The 18,667-nt window shown below is 54.1% G+C and overlaps 1 protein-coding gene across 1 annotated transcript in view; it reads left to right on the top strand.

Annotated features, from left to right (window-relative positions):
• Positions 1-18,667, top strand: part of BOP1 (BOP1 ribosomal biogenesis factor) — a 69,783-nt gene that overhangs the window by 4,163 nt on the left and 46,953 nt on the right. The window contains exon 3 of the mRNA XM_037380904.1: positions 13,353-13,463. Within this exon, the coding sequence (XP_037236801.1) occupies positions 13,353-13,463 (111 nt within the window). The remainder of the gene's footprint in view (positions 1-13,352; positions 13,464-18,667) is intronic.

The following is an 18,667-nucleotide window of genomic DNA, read 5'->3' on the forward strand; positions in this document are numbered from 1 at the left end:
ATATAATATGTTCATACTTAAAAATGGATTTAGAGCTTTGGGACAAGAATGAAGAGAAATAGCTTCTCATTAGAAAATATTTTACTTGCTAGCATTGAAGAACTGTTTATTTGCCTTGGGTGGATGTGTTTAATTTTGAATGATATTTCCCAAATTCTGGTCTCTTAATTGCAGACTCTTAAAATCTTTGCTTGCTATAGATCAGCTCTCCAGTAGGCAATTCTGCTTAATTTACTAGGAATTAGTTGTGAAAACATTATTAAAAGGAAAGCTGAAATTTTTCTTGGGTTGGTTGTGATGGCAAAACCTGCTTGGGGAATTATTTTTTACTATCTTTATAAGATAAGAGGATTGACTGGGGGTATCTATGACAGCAGCTAAGTGCTTGTCAAGTGTTGGATCTGCCGTTAGCATGACGGGTAAGAAACTGAGACCCGCTGCAGGTTGTGAGTTGCCACAGTGCAGTCTTCTCTGCCATGGGAGCAGTGGGGCAGCAGGAGGATCTGCTCACGAGACCTTGCTCTCACTCTCACTGGTATTTGTGGTATTAGCTTGCGCTGGCTCTTTGGTCCATGCCCTTGACCTGGCCCGTGCACCCATTGCCTCCCCTGCTGCCCTAAGCACCCACTTTATTTATTTTTAAATTTTGTTTAGTTTGCTGTGCTCTGTAGGAGTGGCTTAGCTGAAGTGATGTACAAACCCTATGCAGTCTTCAGACGCCACCAAAGAAGTTTTTATTCTGGCAGGGTAGAATTGTTGGGTTCTTAGTTACAGGAACATGAGAAAGAGAAGAAAAGGACTCCAAAAATAAACACAGGCTCTGAGTGTCCTTGATGTTAATCCGTGGCTTTGGCTGCTTGTTAGGATCTCCTCCAAGCTGTGTTCCCTGTAAAGGAAGACAGGATGCTGCTACCCTGGGCTGTGCTCCTAAATTACCCTGGAGAGACCTTGTGGGAGTTTAATCCCTGTGAGAGGGGAAATGGTTTGATTTGTACTTCTGGCAGCAGCCTTTTCAGAAGGGAGCTCATCCCTGCTCCTTTGGGGGGGGATTTTAATGCTTGCCTGAAGGGTTATAGCCAGTTCTTAGATGTTTTCTTTTTGTTTGGTGGGTTGGTGTGGGGACTTTGGCACTCCTGGGGGTGTTGCTGAATGATGGTTTGTGCTCTGCCTGTGAACAGGTATCTCTGAAGAGCAGGCATCTCTGGAGGCCGGTCTCTTCTGCTTTCGTTTAACTTGTTCTCTGAAATGTAATGGATTTTTAGCCCTAAGCTTAAAATATGTTGCAAATTATACGGCATTCATTTCCAACACAGTGTAGCACTGTCGGGGACATGATGTGTAAGTGCCAAAAGCAGCCGTCAGCTGTAATGCAGAGCTGTCGTTATTAAGTGTGGTGGTGAGAGCCCCCAGTTCTTCCTGCTCCTTGCAGTTAGGTAATAAAGTGCAAATACAGAGCGCGGACCCTCCCTGGCAGCTTCTCTGAAGCAGTGTTTTCACAGCAGACTAACGAACTTTGCAGTCAGCAGCTTCTCCGAAGGCTGCCAGAGTGGAGATGTTTCCCATCTCCAGCCTTGCCCTCTCTCTTTTGGTTCTGCTGCGTCTCAGGAGATGCTGCCTTGAGCCAGGTCACCTCACCGGCGTGACCGGGAGCTCTCTTTCCTCCTGCTGAGGTAGTTTCCTTTCCACAAGGAACACAAGGTGAGCAGGTTGAACGGGCTCCCCAGGGAGTGTGTCATGAGCCGAGCCGGCACACGGGGAGCCTCGAGAGGAGGGTGGGAGGTAAAGACTACTTTTCAGCACCAGAGGTGGTAGATCAGCTTACCCCCTCTTAGGCACTCAGGCCTGATTTTTACAGCCCTCTTGCATGTTTTGCTGAGCACGCTCGTTCTTGCTGTCCCCGTTTTTCAAAACCAGGCCTTGTTCTGCCTCGTGAAAATTCACTCTGAACCTGCCTTTAGACCTCCCAGCTGATGCCAGTTTGTTCCAATGTCACTTGTGCCTTGCTGGCAGTGTGGACACCTTAGCTGGTGCCAGAGAAGCCTCCTGCTCCCCCACATCGGATTTTCAGCCTCGCTGTTAAAGACGACTTTGTTCTCTGGTAACGGCCTGTCGCTGTGCACATCACTCGAGCCAGGCTCCGGAGGGCTTTTGGAGGGTCTTGTGCCTGTCCTGGGTCTCTTGCTTTCAGTATCTCCTGGCTGTTCAGCAAGTTAACCGAGTTCGGGGAGGACTCCCAAGCTGCTGCTTCCAGAGGCTTCTGGACTATGCGCGGGGAGAGCTACATGCGTCGGCTGAATGCATACGGCACTTCATAATCAACAGGAGGGTCTCCTGCTCTGCCAGAGAAATGCGGAGAGCATCAGGGAGCTCATGGAGAAGGATGGTGTGTGGATGGAGAAGGGAAGCTTACAGATGTTCTCTGATTACACTGAGGCTTCCTGCTGAGAGACCAGACAGCAAGGAGCCTTGCTTGCTCAGGTTGCCAGAGCTTTTCTGTAGACTCAGCGTCATGGTCCTCCCAGAGAGGCCTGTCTGGGGCTCCAGGAAGAGGTGGGAGCTCTGACCCACGGACAGAGAGGACACTGCTCGTGTCGCACCTCACAGCGATGGGTTGTGGCATTGTTCTGCCAACTGACTCCTTTAATTGTGGCCTCTCGCTGCTTCCATAAAACCTGTGGTATTCTCCTGGTGGAAGTCGATGGTTTGGAGGGTGCTGAAGCCAAGCCGATGCTCTTTGGCTGCTCTGGTCTTTGTCTTTCCTGCTCCATCTGTGGAATCAGTGGCTCTGGCAAGGGAGAAATGCTTTAGACGCAGAGGGGGGTGTTGCTGCTCTCTGAACATTTCAGTGTTTGAAATGCTCTTGCTGGAAGTTTGTATTTTTATCACGTGAGGTATTCCAGTTTGTGATGGTTGTGTTTGACCAGCCTGGAGAAGCGATGGGAAGACTGACAGCTCCTGAGACAGCAAAACGCGCAACAGTTTAGGATGTGTTGCTCTGTTTGCAGAATTTGAGTGTAGATGGTGGTGGGATGATAAAGTGCCTCTCCAGAGCTGCACACCTTCTCACGATCCTGGTGGTTTTCTGCAGCTCTCCCCAAAAAGATGCTTTGGGGAAGCTGGAATGTAAGAATTCTTGTCTTCGGGGCTTAAAAAGCCCACAGAGGAGTAAAAGCAGGCTCTCCTGAGGACAGAAGAGAGATGTACTGAACTGTGAGCCAGTGCTGGCGCCTCAGCCTGTGGAGAAGTGTTAATCTGGTCTGAGCAACAAGGTGCTGAACTGAGTTGTGCTGTCCCAGCTCCCTTTGGGATCCAGGAGTGAGAAAGGCCACTGCTTCCACCACCTGCCTGTCAGCAGATTGCAAAGCCCCGTTCTTAGTGCCTCTCTAGCTCGCAGGGCTCTGTAAATATTAGGCTGTCCTTGTCGGATTAGATTTCCTCTTAATGACTTCCAGCGTTCTGACAAGCTGTGCTTTCTTCCTTGGCAGCCCCAGTGCTGAGCTGAGCCGTCCGACTGCTCTCAGAGCCCCTGGGGAAAAGCCCGGTGGCCTGTGGTTGAAGGCCAGGCTGAAATGTTTATTTGCTGCTTTTATAATCCAGGAAGCCCCTTCAGTGCTGCTCTGTCGGAGAGTCCTTGCTGTGGCACTGAGCGCCTGAAGCAGATCTGTCCTGTGCTGGGTGTAGGGGAGGCACTGCTGGTGCAGCCAGAGCCTCTTAACTCTTCTCCTCTTGCAGCGACTGCACCCGGAGACCTTGTCTTGCTCTCATCCGCTCCGCTGCACAGCTCAGAGCATCCTCACAGGGCTCTGGGCTGCAGTACCGCATCCAGCTCCTCTCTGCTTCTCCATCAGCACCCGTCAGTAAGCCTGTGCTCATTCTCCTCCTTCTCGGTGGCCCCATGCTGCCTCCAGCTCAGCACCACACAGCCACAGCAGCAGGACACAGACGTCTGGGGCTGATGGAGTCTCATCAGTAAGCGTGTGTGCGGGGACTGGACAGAGGAGCCCCTTGGTTCAGTTCTCTCTAGCCCTGCATCGCTTTTTCTCCTCTCCTCCGGATTAATTTGTACTCCTGTTTGCCACAGCAGTCTGCAATAGAAAAGCAGGTGACAAATTCTTTTGTGCAGAGCCTTCTTGCCTGTTGGCCCCAGGGATGTGTTTCCAGTAGTCATGGAAGGAAGGAAGCAAGCCCATGTTCATGCTAGCAGCAGGGAAGCACGGCCTGACATGTCTGCAGTGCCTTGCTAAGGCACCATACCAGGAAAGAGCGGCAGATCTTGGCATCCCCAGTCTGCTGTGCTGACCCCTGCACCAGCCTGTGCCGGTATTACCGGGGTGCAGAGGGCTGTGCTCAGCTGTGAGCTTCAGCAGGGCTTCATGCTCCCAGGGCTGACAAGCCAGCTTTCACACAGACAGCGCTATGCCCTCCGGACAGAAGCTGTGCAGAGGAAAGCTGAGGTGATAAACGGCAAACCTGCTGAATCTGCCTGGCACCCTGGCAAGCTGTCTCTGTCCTGAGATGTGTTAGTTCTTGAGTCTGGCATGTGAGCGAGACTCTTCCCATGTCAGGCTTTGTCTTTCTGTGCTGTTAGCAGTTCTGTCAGCCCCATGAAGTGGAACAAATTGATGTTTGCCCACGGGGTGAAAAATTTCGGGCTCGTTACTTGCACTGACGGTCTTAGTGTGAGTAACCTCTCCCCACCCTCAGGACTTCAACTCTCGCAGCCATGCATCTTACAGAGATACAACAGGCTGCCCGATCAACACATCGGTACTAGCAGACAGTGATGTGTAGAGCCAGGTAATAAAAGAGTTAGCAGCAGCTGACTTCTTCAAAGCGCTGCACGTGACATGGCCTCCGAGGTTGTTCCCTCGTTTTACAGTGGTTAATGAAATGAGGCTTGACCTGGTAGAAGCGAGGCAACATCCACTCTGCCGAGGGCACCAGGACGTGGAAAGCTTACTTTGTCTCCGACTGCAAGGGGGGCCTGCTGTCAGTGTTGGCCTGATGTCACTTGGTTTGTCCTACGGGGAGGATCCCCGCGAGTTCCTCCTGGGCTCCCAGCCGCAGGTGTGTTCCAGAGGCTGCCGTTCGGATAGCTGCTTGCACAGGCTCCGTTTTGCATAGTCCTGGTTCTGCAAGGCTGGTTGAGCCAGGTGGTTTGTGCTGGCCCTGGTAGAAGCCACTTTACTTCTCCAGTCTGGAAGGCGTCGATTTGGATCTTCGTACATCTAAGCTCGAACTTGAGGCGTGCATGTGTGTTCACTTAGCAGCAGGCTGTGATTGCTTGAGATGCCGTCTTGCATCTTCTTGCTTGCAAGAGGCTGCCTGAGAGCAGAAACCTCTTCAAACGCAACAGCTGCTAATGAGGTAAACATGCATTTTAAGTGCTTAAACTGCCACTAGGCTTAGCCAGTCTGACTGGCTTGTCGGGACCCGAGGCCCCACTCACCAGAAGGAATTATGTGGCTTCACCTTAGCTTTCTCCACAAGCTTAGCGTGTTGTTGATCCCTAAATCAGCAGCGGTTGGTGTAGAGGCACTGGAACAGCTGGAGGTGCTGCGGGTTGGTGTTTACCTGTGTTGAGGGGAGGTGGAGGAGGACAGGTCCTAGGGAGCAGCTCCCACAAGTACACTGTAGCTCACGTGGCTGTGAATTTGGGTAACCTCTTTGTAGTCCTGCTGCAAGCTGTATTGCTGCTGCTCCTTTACATGTCATTTTCCTGTGTGTAAAACTTGTTTGCAGTTGGTTTGCCTCACAGGGTGGGCAGAGCAACTGACAACATTAGGCCCAAGAACCATCTTATAGAATTGTTTAGCTTGGAAAAGACCTTAACACCATCGAGTCCGACTGTTAACCTGGCACTGCCAAGCCCACCACTAAACCATGTCCCCGGGCATCACTTCTGCATGTCTTTTAAACACCCCCCAGGGATGGTGGCTCCACCACCTCCCTGGGCAGCCTGTTCCAGTGCTGGGCGACCCTTTCGGTGAAGGAACTTTTCCCAGTACCCAATCTAAACCTCCCCTGGCGCAGCCTGAGGCCGTTCCCTCCTGTCCTGTCATTTGTTATCTGGGTGAAGAGACCGACCCCACCTCACTACAGCCCCCCTGTAGGTAGTTGTAGGGAGCGATCAGGTCCCCGCTGACCCTCCTCTTCTCCAGGCTGAGCACCCCCAGCTCCCTCAGTTGCCCCTCATCAGACTCGTGCTCCAGCCCCTTCCCCAGCCCTGTTGCCCATCTCTGGACACGCTCCAGCCCCTCTACACCCCCCTTGGAGTCAGGGGCCCAAGACTGAACCCAGGATTCGAGGTGCGGCCCCACCAGCACCGAGTACAGGGGGGCGATCGCTGCCTGGTCCTGCTGGCCATGCTGTTTTGGATATGAGCCAGGATGCCATTGTCTACTTGGGCCACCTGGGCACGCTGCTGGCTCATGTTCAGCTGGCCACAGATCAGTCCCCCAGGCCCTTTCCCCTCCCCGGCCAGCTTCCCAGCCGCGCTGCCCTAAGCCTGCAGCGCTGCCTGGGGCTGCTGTGACCCACGGGCAGGGCCCAGCAGTGAGCCTTGAACCTCATACAGCTGGCCTCAACCCATCGGTCCGACCTGCCCAGATCCTTCTGTAGAGCCTTCCTGCCCTCCAGCACATCAGTGCTCCCACCCAGCTTGGTGTCATCTGCAAACTGCCTGAGGGTGCACTCGATCCCCTTGTCCAGATCATCGATAAAAGATACTGAACAGAACCGGCCCCAGCACGGAGCCCTGGGGAACGCCACGTGTGACCAGCCGCCAGCGGGATGTCACTCCATTCCCCACCACCTTTGGGCCTGGCGACCCAGCCAGCTTCTAACCCAGTGCAGAGCACACCCGTCCCAGCCACGAGCAGCCAGTTTCTCCAGGAGATGCTGTGGGAGATGGTGTCAAAGGCTTTACTGAAGTCTGGGTGGACAACATCCACAGCCTTTCCCTCATCCGCTAAGCGGGTCACTTTGTCATAGAAGATCTGGTTCATCAAGCAGGCCCTGCCTTTCATGAACCTGTTCTGGCTGGGTCTGATCACCTGGTTGTCCTGCACATGCCACATGGAATTGTGGAACCATGTTCGTAGGTTGGAAAAGACCTTTGAGATCATAGAGTCCAACCGTTAACTCGGCACTGTGAAGTCCATCACTAAACCATGTTGCTAAGCACTACATCTACACGTTTTTCAAATGCCTCCATGGATGGTGATTCTACCACCTCCCTGGGCAGCCCTGGTCCAATGCTTCACCACCCTTTTGGTGAAAATTTTTTTCCTAAAAATAATGGCACTCAAGATGATCTGCTCCCTAACCTTCCCCAGCACCAAGGTCAGGCTAACAGGCCCATAGTTCTCGGATCCTCCTTCTTGTAGATGGGCATTACATTTGTTAACCCCAGTCTTCTGGCACCTCCCCAGTTAGCCAGGACTGCTAGTAAATGATGGAGAGTGGCTTGGTGAGCACTTCTGCCAGCTCCCTGAGTGCCCTTGGTTGGATCCCACCAGCCCCATAGACTCATGTCTGAGCGGCGCAGCAGGTCGCTAACCATTTTCCTTGGGTTGCGGGGGCTTCATCCTGCTCCCCATCTTCCCGCTCAGGGTGCTGGGTACCTGGAGAACAACTGGTCTTACCATTAAAAACTGAGGCAAAGAAGGCATCAAGTACCTCAGCCTTTTCCTCATCCTTTGTCACTGTGTTTCTCCCTGCATCTGGTAAAGGATGGTGATTCTCCTTAGCCCTCCTGTTGTTGCTAATGTACGTATAGAAACATATTTTTATTATCTTTTACGACAGTAGCCAGATTAAGTTCTAGCGGGGCTTTTGCCCTTCTAATTTTCTCCTTGTGTAACCTCATGACATCCTTGTAGTCCTCTCAAGTTGCCTGCCCCTTCTTCAAAAGGTCATAAACTCTTCCTTTTTTGGTTTTTTTTCCTGAGTTCTGCCAAAACTCTCTGTTGAGCCTGGCCAGTCGCCTTCCCCTCCGGCTCATCTTTCGGCACATCTTGCTTCAGCAAAGGAATAGATGACATATGTGTGTGTTGGTTCCTTGCTTTTCCCCACCTTGACCATGTGATCTTAGCAAGGTCTGGACTTGGCACAGCAGAGCAAGGTTCTCTCTCTACTTGTGTGCACATCCCGGCATCTGGTAAAGCTGAGACAGAAACCTTGCAGCCCCTCCTGAGTGTGAGGGGTGGTCGCTTTGGCCTACAAGAAGTGATGCTGGTACCACAGCTCCTGCGCCCATCTGCTTTAGGGCTGCTTCCATGTTAGGGTCTGTTACCTGTTACATGCTCCAGGCCTGACTAGCACATCTGGGCTTGCTGCTGCCCATCCTACCCCTCGCCAATTTGGCTACCCCTTGGCACAGCTCCGTCTTTGCAGCAGCAGCACCCAGCTGCTGCACCCCCTTCCTCCAGCTGTCCTGCCGCTGTGGCTCCGCCGAGGAAATTCTGCTCCGCTGTAGCTGGGGATCGCTGGGGTGGCAGGGACCTTTCTCCCTTCCTGCTGGAAAATTGCAAGCCAGGAGTTTCTGATCTTTTCTCCACAACCAAGGAGGAACTGCGTGGGAGCACTTTGAGAACTTTGTGGTGGGAGGCAAGCAGGTTTTGCTTAGGGGAAGGGGAGCCAAAGGAGATGCTGGTGTTTTAATCTGGCTTCCAGTGGCTATTGGTTTGAGGAGGAAAAGGAGGATCTAACTGGGCCATTAACATGTTCTGGTGCTTATTTTACTGACTAGCAAATGCAGCAGGGGACGGCTCCCTTGCCGATTCAGCTAGTCCAGGCAGCTGCTGAACAGCCTGCCCAGCTGGGCTTCCGAGGCTCTCCAGTATGGATGTCGTAGCAGTGATAGCTGAAGGAAATAGGCAGAGGTGGTATCTTTTATTACGCACGTTTCTCCAGCTGGAGGACGTAGTAGAGCTTTGGGATAGACAAGCCTTGTTCAGTTCTGCTTCTCTTTCGCGCCTCAGGGCCTTGCGTTTCTGAAAGCATATTTCCTTTCTCTAATTTATAACTAACAATACTGCCTCTCCTTAGCAGCTTTGCTGTCATAAGACTGTCTATGCAGTCAGGTATGTGGTGCGCTTTTTTTGCAGTGGAAGTGGGGAGAGCTGGCTCTGCCTGTGCTGCAAAGCTGGTTTCTCAGCCTGGCCAAGGCGCGAGGAGGCTCGTGCGGCTCAGCAGCATAGCACTTGCGTCCGACCACATGTGGTTTGCCTGCCATCCTGCGTGCCTTTTTGATGCCATAAAGTAGAACGCTCTGAGGATGTGGCTCTCCTCAAAGCCTGCTGGCAGTATTCTGCCTCTCCCTTTTGCCTGTCAGATTTGTGTTTTACTTTCGCTTAATCCTTTTTTTTTTTTTTTTTTTTCTAGTTCCTCTGAGCTCTTCTGTTGAATTTGCTTGTTGGAGGTCGGGGTAGAGGAACCCCAGCTGATCTGCAGTGGGAAGCAGAGGGTGGATTTGGAGGGAGGGTGGTTACAGGTCTCACTGGTGTGGGAGGCTTTGGTCTTTCTTCCCTTACCCCCTCGTTAGAGCTAAACCTGTTCTCACATCCCGTCTGTGACGCTGAAACCCACCAGCCACCCCAGGTCTCCCGTTCCGCGACCAAAACTGCCAGAACTGGGGTCTGGCGATGGCTGTCGTTGATGCTTAGCACTGCCTTGCTCCCCGCTGAGCCGAGGTCTGGGGGTGTCAGCTCCTGCACCCCCAGCTGCCGTGGATGCCCAGGCAAGGGGGGCAGGTGGCCCTTGTCCCCCAGCCAGGGGGTTGCCGGCAGGGCAATTTTGAGGGGCTTCGCAGGGTTTGGCGGCACGGCCGGCATTGCTTGCCGCCCTCTGGTGGAACCGGCCTTTCTGCTGGGGCTGCCGGGGCGGCCTAGCACAGCTCTGGCTTCATTTCTGAATCTGCACGCAGCCCCCTGGGAAGCTAAGGGGACCAGCCTGTCCCTGCCTGCCCGGCTGGCCGGGACCCAGGCAGACCAATACCCAGCTGCGGGGCCAAAAAGCCTTTGCACGCATCGAGGTTAGTGTCCCTGGAAGACGCAGAGAGATGTTGGCGATAAGCCTGCAAGAGGAGTGAACGGTGACTGCACTCTCCTGCGACCAGGTCTGCTGGCCCCTCCGCTCCTGGTACCTTTTGCTGATCCTGAAGCCCCCTTAGAGCCCTGTCTGGTTCAGACAGATTGTTTTGGTTTTGCTGGTAAAGTGGTTTCAGTGTTCAGTGTGAGTTCACTCTTTCCCACGTGGGCTTTAGTCAAGTATTATAGGGTGCTGGGGGTGTGATTGGTGTCCTAGCTGAAGTCTGTCTTATTTTCCTGGCGAAGCTTTCTTGCAGGGTTTGAACCTGGCAGTAGACATGCCTGATCCCTGAATGCTGGTCTGCAGACGTGCCAGCCAGGGTGAATCTCCTGCAGGAATCCTGGATAGGATCCTGGCTTGTGCCAGCTCTCAGAGTAAACTCGGGACCCGGGAGCCCGTGGGCCTCTGTTTTCCTTCCTAAGGGCATGGATGAGAGACTGAGCATCGCCGGGGTGAGAGCAGGAGTGGTGGAGTGACTGTGTGCCACCTGCTGGCACGGCCTTCGCTCTTGGGGGCACTGGCAGCTGGTAGCACCAACAACCCAGATTTGCGGCACAGGATCTTTCTCCAGTCTCATCGTGGCAGTGGAGAGAGGGGGGAAATGAGGGAAAGATGGAAACTCAAGTCCAAAGCCATTGTAGCGCCAAAAGCCTGGGAAAAAACTTATCTCCAATCGCCCTTTTTAAAAATTTTTTAATAAAGCCTTTTGTTTTTGCAGTAATCTCATCCTCTTGCCGGCCCAGTATTTTCCAGGCTCTCTCCCACCCCTCTCCCTATGGCTCGGGGGAGCTGCGCTGGTGTGTACGTACAGCAGAAGGTGATCACACACTGTGTGGATTTTACTGCTCCCGCGAGGGACGTTTTCTGGGGCTGTTTTTCCGATTATTTCACTGAATCCTCCCGTAAACCTGATCTAGCCAGGGTCCCCATTCTCCCCCTACCCCCACTCCGAGTGGTGCGCGGGGGGAGAGAGAATCTCTTTTCCAGGGAAGGATCTGTAGCCTATTCGGCACCCACACAGCAGGTCAGCGAGTGGGCGAAGTCTGATGTTCGGTGCTGTCTGATTACCCGTGTCTGCGCAGGGAGTTAGCTCCTGCCCGAGGCATGCCCCGTGGGTTGCATCTGCGATGGGAGGAGAACGTGTGGCCCATGGGCCCCGCAGCAGGACAAGCTCTACTTCGATGCAGGAGGTGTCCTGCCCGCTGTGGGTGCTGGCGTGGAAAAAATTTGGGATAACCCAAGTAACAGAGGCTGCGTTCAGCTCCCTCTTAATAAGGCTGGTGCCATCACTCCTGACAGGTAACCTCAGCTGGACACATGAGGCACGGCATGTAGTACGTGTGATGGTGCAAGTCTCTTACTGTGATGACGTTGCCACCTTGGGGGCTGTGTCTGCAGCTTGTTCCTGCCCTGTTCTCTACCCAGGTCTCTTCCAGAGAGGTTCAGAGTGGCTCCAAACATGCACATTACTTCAAAATTCACCAGATTATGCAGGTGAGACCGTTGTGTGGTTTACCCAATCTCAAACACTTTGTCCAGCGGCTCTGGAGTCCTGAGTGCTGACGTGGTGGAGCCCATTGGATAGGCAGGAACCTTTGCTGAAGTTCAGCGCTGGGACAAGCCTGCCCTTACACTAGCGTTGTGGGACGCACCACCACTCCCCTGCACTTGTCCTGACAGTTAGAGAGCATGGAGCTCATGGCTCTGTCCTTACTTGAGAGATCCCAGGCTCTGGGGTCTGGGGGAGATCTGCCTTTCAGAGAGACCTTTATGGGCAGGAGAGGATGGCTGGCAGGCATCTTGTGAAGTTCAAGGGTGATAAATGTGAAGTCCTGCAACTGGGACAGAATAATCCTGTGCAAGTGGGGCTGAATGCCAAGGAGCAGCTCTGGAGGAAAGGACCTGGGCATCCTGGGGACAGCCTGGAAGTCACCAGGTGTCCCGAGCAGCACTGACCGACCACATCTTGGGCTGTACTGGCAGGAGCACAGCTGGCAGAGTCGGGGATGGGGTCCTTCACCTTTCTTAGGCACTTGAGACTTGTCCGGGCTTGGGGTGCAGTCTGGGGCTCCCCAGTAGAACACAGTGGGGAACACAGGCGGGAATGAGTCCAGTGGAGGGCACTGAGATGGTCAGGGCTGGAGTGTGGGACACAAGAGGGTCTGCAAGCTTCTTCAGGCAGGAGAAGGGACAAAGGGAGATCCCATTGCTGTCTGCAGCTTCATGAGGGAGTGCGGAGGAGATGGAGCCAGGCCCTCGTGATGCCTGGGGTGGAGGGAGAGGCAGCGGGGACGAGGTGCAGCAGGGTTGAACGTGAGGAGTGCTTTTGCCCACGGGAGCGGTGTGGCCCTGGAACAGGACCCAGTGAGGTGGTGAGATCTCTGTCCTTGAATATACTCAAAACTTGACCAGACAGGATGCCAAGCATCTTGACCTAACTTCGAAGTGAGCTCTGCTTTGAGCAGGAGGTTGGATTAGGGACCTCCAGAGGACCTTTCTGGCATAAATTTTTCTGCTTCCATGATCTGAGTTTGTGCGGTTTCTGATACACGCCTTACCTCTGAGCCTGGAGCCGCGCTGGCACCTCATCCATGGCTGTTTATGATCTGACTGATGCTCAGAGGAAACCGTGTTGCTGGGAAATCCTTCCCTCATTCTGCCTGTCCTTGCAGGTTGGGTTGTTGCATGTTCTGCCCTGGCTGTGTCTTTGTGTGGCCTCAGTGGCGTGGAGCTTCAGGGGAAAAGAGGGACAGAGAACCTTGACGTATCTCTGGAAGGTGGCTGGGATATGGAAGCTCCAGAGGGAGGATCATTTTGGGTGTAATGAGTGAGAATGCAACTCCTGTGCGAGCTCAGCAGCTGCCAGAGAGCTTCTTGGGCAGCCTGTCCTCAGTAGAGAGGTGATTGACTTTCTCTTTTTTCAGTCCCAGGTGGATGTAAGCATATGCTGCTTAATGAGCCCCTTCCTTCCTTCCTTCCTTCCTTCCTTCCTTCCTTCCTTCCTTCCTTCCTTCCTTCCTTCCTTCCTTCCCTTTGTAATGTGGTGTCCCAGAGGACCTCCGAGTGAGAGGTTGTACTGCACAGTGCTGTCCAGGTTGGGGCATGAAGTGCTTTGTGGTGATCTCAGACCTGGAAGCAAACTAGATGTAGGTGGCAGCTTCAGATTTCATTGCCCAGCTAAGGTCTCTGATGTTGTGAACACAAAAATGCATGGATTCACGTGATGGGATCTTACTAAGCTATTTTTTTCTGTCTTTCAGGCCAAAGGGGCTCCCAGGAAGAGCAAAATCTTGGAGGATGATTCGTCATTAAAGGAAAACAAGGATCTGCTTCCTCAGGATGAATATGAAGAAGACAGCTCAGATGAAGAGGTAGGACACATTGCAACTTTTTCCTTTTTTTTAAATATGTGGATATGGGAGACAGGTGATGGATTTCCCCTCTCCGTGCTGGCTTCTGCGTGAGCTCAAAGGGAGGGGATATAGTCAAGTAATGCTGCCTCTGAACGGGAATTGCCCAAACTGCTCTTTGCTGCTAATGTAGAGCAGGCCAGAGCCACCAAGGTAGGGCTGCTCAGAAGACTCTTGGTGAGCGTGTGTTGCTCAAGTGTGTCACTTGGTGCGTTTGGAGCAGCTGCAAGCAATATCACATCCACCGCGGAAAGGGCAGCGCTTCCCATATGAGAAGAGCCTCCCTGCCACCCTTGCTAAAAGTCGCACAAGTACTGTCTTTGCCCGGCCAGAGCTGGGGCTTGCAGCCCAGGTGACCAGGGAGGGTTTCTTCAGCTGTTTAAAAGGTGACTGAGCCTTACTGGGGGCTCGTGGGGTTATGCTTGTCATTCTGGGGTCTGCCCTGCTCTCGGGGGGAACCTCTCTGGGTTTCGCACATCGGAAAAGAGTGGAAACTGCTTGTGTAGAAGATAGCAGGATCTCGGCAGTGAAATGCCCCTAGGGTCTGGTTGTTCCAGACAAACTTCATTGCCTTTCTTAATCGTCTGCTAAATCAATTAATGCGATTGGCGTCAATCAGCTGTTTCAGCAGAGCCCTGGGGTGAGATGGAGGGATTGCCAAAGGCTGTGGGGGCGTTTGGACCTGGCCCTTATTGCTGGGAATTAGGTTCACCTGAAAGGGTACTGGGTAGCCTCATACATGACTTGGACAAGTGCTTGCAGAAGCCTCCTGGGCGCCGGTTAGGTGGAATGTTTCAGGCTGTCTCCTCCTCAGCCGCTGAGAAGTAACAGAGCACAGAAAATCCTGTGTGACCAGGCAGGTGAAGAGCCAGCCGGTCCTGCTGCGCGCTGCAAGCGCTCTGAGTGAGGAGCTCCAACAGCTCGCTCACATGGGGCGCCTGGCCGGCGTGCAATAGCCGTGGGTGCAGGGGGACCGTCGGGAGTAACAGCAGCATAGCACGGGGGGCTTGGGGACAGGAGTTTGTGAGTGGGGCGGGACTCTTGGCTGCCCACCAGGTTTCAGGAGAGCTCTTTGGCATCACTGACACTTCAAAGGGTCCAGGCTTGCCTTTACTGGTGCTTTGAGGGATGCATCTGTTCCTGTTTCAGTCCCAGTGGAGGGGAGGGGGAGGATTGGGTACCTGCTGGCCTTTCTGGTCCAGCGAGGGCCCGAAAGGTTAGATGTTAGAGGCCCACCTGGGCTAGCACTGAAGCTGCCGGCAGTCCCTGCCCCCAGGTCTGGAATAGAGATTTAGAGAGAGGGGAAATATATGACTATAGAAAACATACACTTGTGTAATGTCTCCAGCATAACCCAGGAAAAAAACCCTTTCATGCAGGAATTCAAGGTCTCTCTCTCCCCAGCTGGTCCTGCTTCAGGGCCCCGGTGGGGGGAGCGCTGATTCAGAACCTATTGACATCAGAGTAGCTTCCAGTGGCTTTGTTCCTTGTTCCCCATTCCCAGCCCCCTGCCCTCCCTCTGTAATTGTATTTATCTCTCTTCCATAAGAACCCTGATGCTTCTGCTTCCTGCGGCTGGGATGCGCACACTGGGTGCTTTGTGCTTGCCTCCGCGAGGAGCATTGCCCAGCACTTGTCTGTTGCTTTGTGTCTCGGTGGCCCAGGAGCGCTGGGGGGGGAGGGCATCATTCCCCCCGTTCAGGCAGGGGCAGCTCAGACACGAGGAGGGCCAGCAAAACACTTCCTTGCTGCGAATAGGATCTGTATTTTTTTATTTTTCATTGTCTCTTTTCGTTGAGACCTAGCTTGCAGCACAGCCTCATCCCAGTTAATGCATAGCTTTATCCTAATTAAAGTCTTCGTGAAACGCAATGCTTTGGTGCGTTGCTTTTCAGGAGGGCACTGAAGACATGGTCATCCTCATCCCTCACTCATCCCTTGGCCTGAGGTGGCTGGTCGGTGGGCCAGCTGTGTGTCGGGGGGCGGCTAAGTGCAGAACTGGGCTTTGGAGGGTGCACAGCGTGCCGCCTGTGTCCTACTGCCTCTGCTGGCCTTGCTGCCAGCCTCGTGTGGCTATGGTTGCTTCACCGCCTCGAAGTGAGCCAGCAAACGGCAGTGGTTTGCATGGGACCATGCAGCTGGGGTGGAAACACCTCCTGGATCTGCAGTCCTTGATGGCGGAGGGTCCTGATCCACCCTTCATGTGAAAGGCACCATGGTTCCTCTGGATGTCCCAGCCCAGGGGTTAGCTGCGTGGTGCAGCCTGAACTGGCGTCTCGAGAGCAGAGCTGTGAAAGTTGGTGCTGGCATGGCTACAGCACCCCCTTTCCTGCCAGACGCGGGGGTCTCAGCCTTTGTCCCTGCGCCGGGGTGCCCTGCCAGGGCACGGCATAGGGCTGCAGGAGCAGATCGTCCCTGGGCTCTGGTTGCGGTTGGGGGAACACACAAGAAGTCTGGCAGCCTCTGGGTAAAAAATTAAGCCTTGTGCTCCCTGGCTATATCTATCTCCATGATAATTATCTCTGACCTGGTGGTTCTTTTCAACAGTAGCCACCCTAAATGTTCCTGATGGGCAGTAACCGCCCCGTGCTTGTTCGTACGGTGGCGTTCAGCAGCCGTGAGCTCCAGCAGCCAGGTGCTGCTGTGGGAGGATGGCCCCTGTCCCCTTTAGCTCCTTCCCCTGCTGCTCTCCCCACTGTTTTTGCTGGTGGGTGCTGCTCAGTGCAGACCCCAGCTGTGAGCACCCTGGGTGCAGCTTGGGATGCTCTCCAGCGTCCCTTTGCCTGGCTTCATCTGCAAACCTCTAATGGGGCACCTGCACCCGTAGCTGACCGTGCAGCCTGCCCTGTTGCTCCACTCCCAGCAGTGCCCATGGGATTGCTCCCTGAACCAGCAGCAGTCTGGGAAAACATCCAATGCCACCGCTGGCATGGCTGGTGCTCCGGGGCACACTGCCGCTGTGCCGGCTGTCACTCACCCGCCAGCCGCTGGCTCCGAGCTTGCGCACTCTCCCTTCTGCCTGTGCGTGGGCTTCAGAGCTCTTTAATAAAGAATAATAGCTCAGACCTGCTATGCCCCTGTGTTTAGCACAGACTAAATTTCTTCTAGCTGTGCTCCTGCTCACTTGGCAGCTGCCGGCGCTCAGCCTGGCCGGGCGCCCAGGCCGGTCTCTGCCGTGTACTCTGAGAAGAGACACAACAAAATAAATTGGTTTCCTGGCCGGGGCGGGTAGGGGAGCCCGTGTCGCATGCAGGGCCCTTTCCTGGTGCCCGGCAGGCAGGGTCCCTACGCTGGGTGGCATGAGAGCCCCGGTGCATGTGAGCTGGCTGCCGTGCTGGTGGTGCCGGGGAGCCGGTCGCCGTGCCAGGCCCCCCCGGTGATCCCTTCGGTGCTCACATGCAGCCCGAGCGTCCCTTCCTCTCGGCCGCTCCGAGATGAATGGCCGTGAGCTGCAGAGGCTGTCAGGGCCTCGCTGGGAGGAAGCAGTTTGGGGCTTTTGTTTGGTTCTGTTTCCTCCCGCAATGACTATTCCATATGTCAGTGGATAATGAATGAAGGCGCGTTGAGTGCTCCTCGGTGAGCCGGCGGCTGTTCCAAGCCCACTTCCCTCCTCCGCAGCGCAGCTGACCCGGGCGGGGGGGCTCAGCGGCTGGCCAGGCTGAGGGAGCTCTTCTTTCAGTAGCTGATTAGCCAAGAGAGAAAAAAAAAATTAAATAATAAAAAAAAAATCCTGCAGAATGTGCTGCTGGCAGACAGCTCCTTCAACTCATCGCTCTGTGTGTGTGTGCGCGGCTGTGCGTGCGCTTCCCGACCTGCCTGGCTCCAGCAGATGCTCCAGGCTTCCCACTCGCCGGCTGCGTTAACCACTTAGCAAATCTCCCCCACGAGCGTGTCTGGCTGGGCAGCCGCGTGTGCTCAGCCCCATCTGATGGCCACAAAGGTGTGAAAAAAAGGGCTGTGAGGAGCCTGGGATGTGGGCTCAGAGCAGGAAGGGCACACCGGGATGGAGCTGAGCGTGTTGGAGCCAGGAGAGGAGGGACCCGGCGGGTGCTTTGCCACCGGCCCGCTGGGCTTGGCCTCTCTCAGTGATGTGGCAGGAAGGTTGCAGCTCCTTCACTCCGCTGTCTGCCCTCCCAGCTCTGCAGAAGCTTGTGAGTACCCAAGGGCAGAGCCTGGATGAGCTCCGGCCCCAGCCTGGTGCTCCCAGTGTGTGCCCACCAGCACTGCACCCCGAGACAGAGAGCCCCACTCCAGCTTGCCCTGGGGAAACATGTGAGAGCAGGTTCCCGAATCGTGCCGGCCGCTCAGTGGGCGAATGTGTCTGCTGCTGAATTCAATACTTGTTTCTTTTCCTGCCCTTTTCTGTTGAGGGGAAGATAACCTCCTTAGTGTTGCTGTGGCCTTTCCAAAATGTGCCTGTTCCCGTCTTGGGGAATACCGACGCGCTGCGGTTGCTTTATACACTGAGAAGGGAGCAGGGTGGGGAGCTTTAGAGAGAGCTTCAAATCCAGGTGAAGAGCTCACCCTAACCCACGTTTCCCTGTGCTAAAGGATGTGGCTGTAAGGGTAGCATGGGCTCCTTCGTGCCTTCCTGGCTGCCAAGGAGTCACTCGCTCACAGAAACAAAGTTCTTAGAAAGTACTCGGTGAAAGTGTCTGCCGCTGTGCTCAGCACTGGGAAGAAGGTGGACGTGGGAGGCAAGAAGGGAAGCACTGAAAGGTTTGTTACAGCCCATCAGTGAGGTCCTCCAGCTGCAGTGCCATGCCCCATTTCCATTATTCCATTTTGAAAAGAGGTAGGGAGAGAAAAAGGTGCACCAGAGATGGATAGCAGGGATAATTGGTGGCCTGGGCGGGATCTACAGATGAAGAGATGTAAAAAGACAAGATTTGTGTAGTTTGGAGGCGAAGCAGAGTCTGAGAGGACACAGTAACAGGATGTAGAAGGTAGCACAGGGGGATATTTGACAAGATGAAAAGGCATCAGGTTTAAAACTGAAATGGCAGGAGAGGGACGCGCACACCATGCAGGCGGATTATCTTACACACCACTGGCCTGCAGATTTCGTGGCCGTGAGATGCTGGTGGTGCCAAAGGCTTTGCAAACGTCGAGGTTTGCAGATACTAATGTGAATAGCAAGAACGTCTGGAGCTACAGCATTGTAA

This window comes from Falco rusticolus, chromosome 3, assembly GCF_015220075.1.
Source record: "Falco rusticolus isolate bFalRus1 chromosome 3, bFalRus1.pri, whole genome shotgun sequence".
Taxonomy (NCBI): domain Eukaryota; kingdom Metazoa; phylum Chordata; class Aves; order Falconiformes; family Falconidae; genus Falco; species Falco rusticolus.